Below are 5,875 nucleotides of genomic sequence, written 5' to 3' on the forward strand. Positions count from 1 at the left end.
ATATACTTTAAAATTACAGATCAATCAAATAGAGGAACGAATCTTACATGGAAATGGGGTTGCTTAACACCATGTGACCAAAACCTTATCTTTAACATTATGTTATTGAAAAATAAAGTGAAATTAAACATTTGTTTATTACACGACAAACGCACTTTTTTATCATGCATTATTTAAGTGATCTGCAGCAATTTCAAAAAATCCGTATATGTCATTTTACTCGTATATTCCATTATATTCATATCTATACCTTTCTTCGGATTTCATTATTTAATGATAATTACTATAGTCGGTAATCGAAAGGGTCAATTATTTAATGATAGGATGATCAGATGATATTACCTTTTTGGTCGATACCTGTTCGTCGTTGACAGAATTGGTAGGAAACGGGAAAAGAAAATCATTAAAACTCTGCAAAAAGAACTGATCAGAAAACACAGGACAACATTCATTAGCTCCACATTCGTGTACATTTCCATTTCTTTTTTCCATACTAAGATTGCTTTTAATATTTTCGATTGCCCCAAAATAAAACTAATGAAAACAAGATATTGTCTATGCAAGCCAAGTGTCATTAAAAATAACATAAAGAAAAGATAAAGAATTATGATATGACGAATGAGAGAACCTGTCACCTTGGCGATTCCAATCATTTAAATTTTATAATGTTAATTACAAAAAAAATACTACAATTTTATTGTTTTAAATATAACAACTTTTCCAATTTGTTACTTAACCTCAACTCGCGTTTAAAATGCCGCCAACGCAATTCAGGTTCAGTGCGCAACTGCATAAGTGCATTGAAAACGAAAGAAATTAGCTAAATCTAGATCAAACCTTGAACGTAAAGTCACTAAGTAGAGAATTAGTGGGATGTCCTACTCTGTAGAGAGAACTCTCCAGCTCTGCTTGGCTGACATTTCTTGGCTGCTTGGTTTTCCCGCCGTCCGAACGTTCGCTTTTGTCCTCAGATTCATTTCGTAATTCTTCATTCTCCTCGCTAGGTGGCGGCCTAGCCTCGCTTGGGCTTAATGCACCGAAAAGTTCGAAACTTAGGCGGGCCAATCGTAGCTGCTCGATTAGGTATGGTACAGCAGACTCTTTCAAATTTCCAATAACTTGTCGCGCTATTAGTAGTGCGGCTAATTGCTAGAATCATAAGAAACAAGTTTCATTATAATATTTTTCAAATATTTTCAGAAATTGAATATTTGTATCTCTTACGTTTTGCAAATAATTTTTTGAACTTTGACTAAACGAAGAATAAATTTTACCAAGTACAGAGTGATTCCGTGACTTTTTAACTTTATATTTAAAAAAAAAACTATATTTTTTTTATCAGGTTGTTCTTTTTTTAATTACAAAGTTCAAAATGAACTTTAGAATATGAAATGTACTAAAAACTGAAATTTTATACATTTTATTCCTTTTTCTTAATTTATCCGGTACATTTCGAACTACGTAATTTTAAAAAGCTAAGAAGTTATTGTCTAAGTGTTTGATTCTTTATCGACTCTTTTATCATATTTATCACAATCACTGTTTTTTGTCGTAACCATTATCATTATCTAAAAATAATCTAATATTGTCTAAATACTAATTACAGAGATAAGAATTCGCAAGGACAGAAAATTGAATACCATATAAAGGAGCTGATCTAAGTTCATCTAAGACTTTATCTATGAAAAAACTTCGATAGAATAGAGAAAGAAAAAGAGGAAGAAACGGGAGTAAAGGGATCCTTACCTCTTTAAGTCTCTCTTGATCCTGTAGGTAGAAGGCGATGTAAAATAGCGATAGGAAGGAGTTTACAAACTGAAACTGAAATACATAGTCTCTTCTGTATACTTTCTATCTGTCGTAGTGGATTAAGACATATACTAAAATGCACGAAACGTATACAAGCGCAAGCAGAAAGTGTTTTAGGAGAGAATTGAATTTTCATGCAGCGACAGAGACAGCCAGAGCAGATTTTTACTTTCCGATTAATTGAATCAAATGGAGAAGCAAAAGAGCTTTTATTTGACACTATATTTAAAGGTCCACCTCTAAATTTCTTATAAAGTCTTCCTTTATTCAGGAATTTTGATGTTATAATTTTTTAATACATTTTTTAACGTTAAACATATGTTATATTTTGTCTTTATTACTAAGTTAATTTAATTATTGAATGCAAATAAATTAATGAATTGCTTAAAAAAGTTATGTATATTCGACAGTAATAGTAGTTAGAATAAAATTAAGTTTTTCAGAATTGACAAGACTGAGAAGCAATATGAATATTAATCACATAACTATTGAATTTTAAAAAGAAGAAACAAAAAACTGATCATTCTACAGCTTTTGGTTAGAGGAGGACTCAAAAGAATACAGCTAGTACATGTAATATAATTCTAATGGTTGAAAGTGGAGAGTTCTTCTTTATTACCAGTGCCACCTTGTAGATCAGATGATTCTCGTACTCAGTGTCTAGCCGATAGTTTTCTGCGTCCAACACACAAAAATAACAAATACTATCTACTATAACATGACTGCTCTCCAGTATGTAAAAAAAAAATGAAAAAATACGAGAAAGAAAAAAGAAAGAAGAAAAGGAAAAAAGTAATAGAATTAGAAAGAGGAGTATAAAAACATAAGTATAGTAAGATCTATGTAATATATTTCACTTGTATGATGTATTCTTATAATAAGGAAGAGAACACAAAAACATTCGCTTGTTAATAGATCTGTTCAAGTCACGTATGTTAATCAGGGACATAGTTCTGAGTTAATTTCTAAAAGAAGCTAAGCCGTGAAAAGATTCGAAAAGTATATATATGCTATAGGCTCTTGACAGAAAAAAAGAACTAGACGTGCATAGTGTCTTGTGAGAACACACAAAGTCAATGCGAAGAATTCGTACAAAATGTTCGCTCTCGTATCTCGTTCCGTACGACAATGATCAATCATGTCGAGAGAGTGATAGCAATACTATGGGAATCAAAATAATGTACATAATTGTTCTGTTGATGCACTGGCCATCTTATACGTACCCATATCGTTCAACCACACGGCAACTTTGAAGTACGCTTCGTCCATTAATGCTATCACTATTGCTAGTAAAACTTTTGGTACGTAGCTCAACCAGAATCCATATCCCCTGGACTCCAAACGAGCATCCCACCAATCCTGCAATTGTTTTTTAAACATATTTTAGAAAATAAGTATGATTCTTGGAACACAAGTTAAACTATCGCTAAAAACTTGCCGATTAGAAATAGGCAAACTCAACATGGAATATTAAACGAGTTTTTTGTAATATTTTCTCACGAACGTTTATTGTATTGCTAGGTATTATGACAAAGTGTATCATATACTGAGATAAAATATATCATTACGTACTGGAAACATTTATACATGGAATAAATATTATCCATCAAACAAGTAAAGATAAGTGCGATAACCAGGAAAGTTTTGTAACTTCGACGAAAGGTTGAATAATGATAAATCGATCGAGGAGTTGGCTTCTGTTCAAGTAATTGCAGTCGTCGAAAAAAAAAACTCGGCGTTTTCTCAAGTTAAATTTCTTCTGACAGTTGGACAGAAATATCGCTTCAACTTTGGAATTACATTGTCCCCAGGCTTTTTTTTTCTTGATGAGATTTCGTAAGAAAACTTTGCAAGTGTGATTTCAGGCATGTTGCCAAACTCAAACATTGTTAGCAATGTCCACTGTTTGCTACTTATTTCTTGGATATTTCAATGGGATTTAATAAAACACGAATTTAAATATAAAGAAATGACAATATAGATGATACACACAAATTTGCTAATAAGGAAAGACAAATTGACTCGAAATGAAAACTATATAAAAATGTCTGTAACCTGTATCTGAAAGCTGAGGATCATCACAATGAAAACGAAGAACAAGCACGTCGCGATAATGGGAACGCTGACGAAGTACCGGAATATGTTCCTCTTCCATCTAGGGTAAGTTGGTTCTAGTCTTCCTGTTACAGGTGAAGTTTCCAAGGTGCCCTGTAACAATAATAAATAGAGAAATAGATAAAGGTATTGGAATCATATTTAGTAGAATATTACTGTAATCTAAAACGAGTACACGAGGAAGGGGAAAAACGTGAGAGGTGTTGGTGATTGTCTGAAAGCTTACCGTAAACAACGGTCTAGGCTCGACAAGTAGGTCGTCTCTTTGATCCAACGTACCCCATCTGTAGGCTAATTCGGCGCCCCTTCTTTTCCATGTTTCCAGATAAACGGTGGCCCAGATTACATTAAAAACAGAGAATAGAACATACGCTACGTCTTCTACCGCTTGATTCCTGCCAATGATGCCGACCTTGGGACAAGATCAAAATAATGACGATGTTAATATCAGAGAGGATTAAATGGACGAAATGTTTAAAAATCTTCAGGCATAAAAAATTAACTTGAAGCTATCGGATGCAAGTCGTGTTCCTCCGGAAAAGGTATTCCAACATTTTGCAATTATTAGCTAGTAATTAGCTGCAGTAAAACGTTTGGATATTTCTTCCAAAAACAGTTGACTTACATCTGCAAGCCTCGATTTCCTCTTACCCAATATATGGCACCCACTGCAGCTGGAACAATTAAAGCGGTGGTATAATGACCGAGCCACGCAAAGTACATGGTTATCTTGACTCCGAAGTATTTACAAATGTCGTCTAGTGGTTGAGGGCTGAGAAACGCGCGGACCCAGGTCTGCTGTAGCTTCTCTAACGCAGGCAATTCGTGAAGAGGGAAAACCTAAACCCAAATTTATCGTTACACGTAAATATGAACCGCAAATTAACGATACAATTTTTTAGAAGTTTGGTTTTTAAAATTATGAATTATTGCAGAGATAAAAATAGATTCAAAGTTAAGACTGTCTATTGGATAACACGAACCTGAGATATAATCCCAGAAGAAATGCACTTTGGAATAATTGCTTGACCTTCCACCATCTTAAGCCCAGATAGACTGTGAAGATCCTGTGGGCCTGCTCTGAGGGTGTGCAGCAAATGCAGTACCAAAGACTGTCTTTCCTGAGTAGTGAAAAATCGTGCTTCATCGTCACTGCCTTCAAAACAGCTCGACTCAGAACCTACGAATTCCTTCAATCCACCACCAAACTCTTGACGTAAGGTCTTTGGTAAATGAACCTCTTCGGCAGCTTTCAATAATCTGTCAAAGATCGAAAATAAATTTAACGAGAATAGAAGTTATAATTAAAATTACAGTATTGTCGGTGTATATGGTCACAAATCTGCTCACTGATGTAACCACGAGTTCCAATCATTTCTTGGAATTCTCTAAAGGAAAGATTAATGCTATATTTTACTTGCTGTTCCTGCTTCTCACTTCTGTTCTGACGTGCGCACAGCTACTTGAGTCAAGATAAAATAACATCTGTAAACCTATGGAAATACACCCTGGATTGTACTTAGTTGAGCTTAAAGAACACTCTGGAATCATAACTGAACTACTATTTGGGCAAGTGATTGCTAAGAACTCAACTGGGAATAGTAGAAAGAACGTGCATGAGATACTGATATCTGACACGAGTATAATGTGTATATAATAGATTAATATCGGTAGTATTTTGTGAAATCAGATCTAAAAATTGGCGAGGACAGCAGAGGATGCTAGAATACGGCCATATACTTAGACAGTGCTGTATAATATGGTTATAAAGTAGGATAATATGTACTTACACGCTAAAAGGAGCTGTTAGGTAAAAGCCGTAGCTATCTGATGAGGCATGGTGTCGCACGTGCACCACTAGGCCTGGGGTTCCGGCCCGAAGTCGACCTAGAAGCCACATCAGGGTTTCATCGCTTGCTCCGCTTGGGAACATCACCACGACGTCGCATTC

The 5,875-nt window shown here is 34.7% G+C and overlaps 1 protein-coding gene across 7 annotated transcripts in view; it reads right to left on the reverse strand.

The window, feature by feature from the left end:
- Positions 1-5,875, reverse strand: part of wwk (anoctamin 8 white walker) — a 24,731-nt gene that overhangs the window by 4,275 nt on the left and 14,581 nt on the right. For 3 of the 7 annotated variants that reach the window (XM_017897837.1, XM_017897838.1, XM_017897836.1), the window contains exons 1-10: positions 5,715-5,869; positions 4,908-5,184; positions 4,576-4,764; positions 4,151-4,336; positions 3,865-4,017; positions 3,033-3,168; positions 2,429-2,484; positions 1,747-1,821; positions 838-1,149; positions 343-411 (exon numbers count right to left, since the gene is read on the reverse strand). In XM_017897837.1, the coding sequence (XP_017753326.1) occupies positions 343-411; positions 838-1,149; positions 1,747-1,821; positions 2,429-2,484; positions 3,033-3,168; positions 3,865-4,017; positions 4,151-4,336; positions 4,576-4,764; positions 4,908-5,184; positions 5,715-5,857 (1,596 nt within the window). In that variant the 5' untranslated portion in view covers positions 5,858-5,869. Of the gene's footprint in view, positions 1-342; positions 412-837; positions 1,150-1,746; positions 1,822-2,428; positions 2,485-3,032; positions 3,169-3,864; positions 4,018-4,150; positions 4,337-4,575; positions 4,765-4,907; positions 5,185-5,714 lie in introns of all 7 variants that reach the window. The other 4 variants (XM_017897842.1, XM_017897839.1, XM_017897841.1 and 1 more) reach the window with 4 other exon arrangements.

This window comes from Eufriesea mexicana, unplaced genomic scaffold (assembly GCF_001483705.2).
Source record: "Eufriesea mexicana isolate 0111107269 unplaced genomic scaffold, ASM148370v2 scaffold572, whole genome shotgun sequence".
Lineage (NCBI taxonomy): Eukaryota > Metazoa > Arthropoda > Insecta > Hymenoptera > Apidae > Eufriesea > Eufriesea mexicana.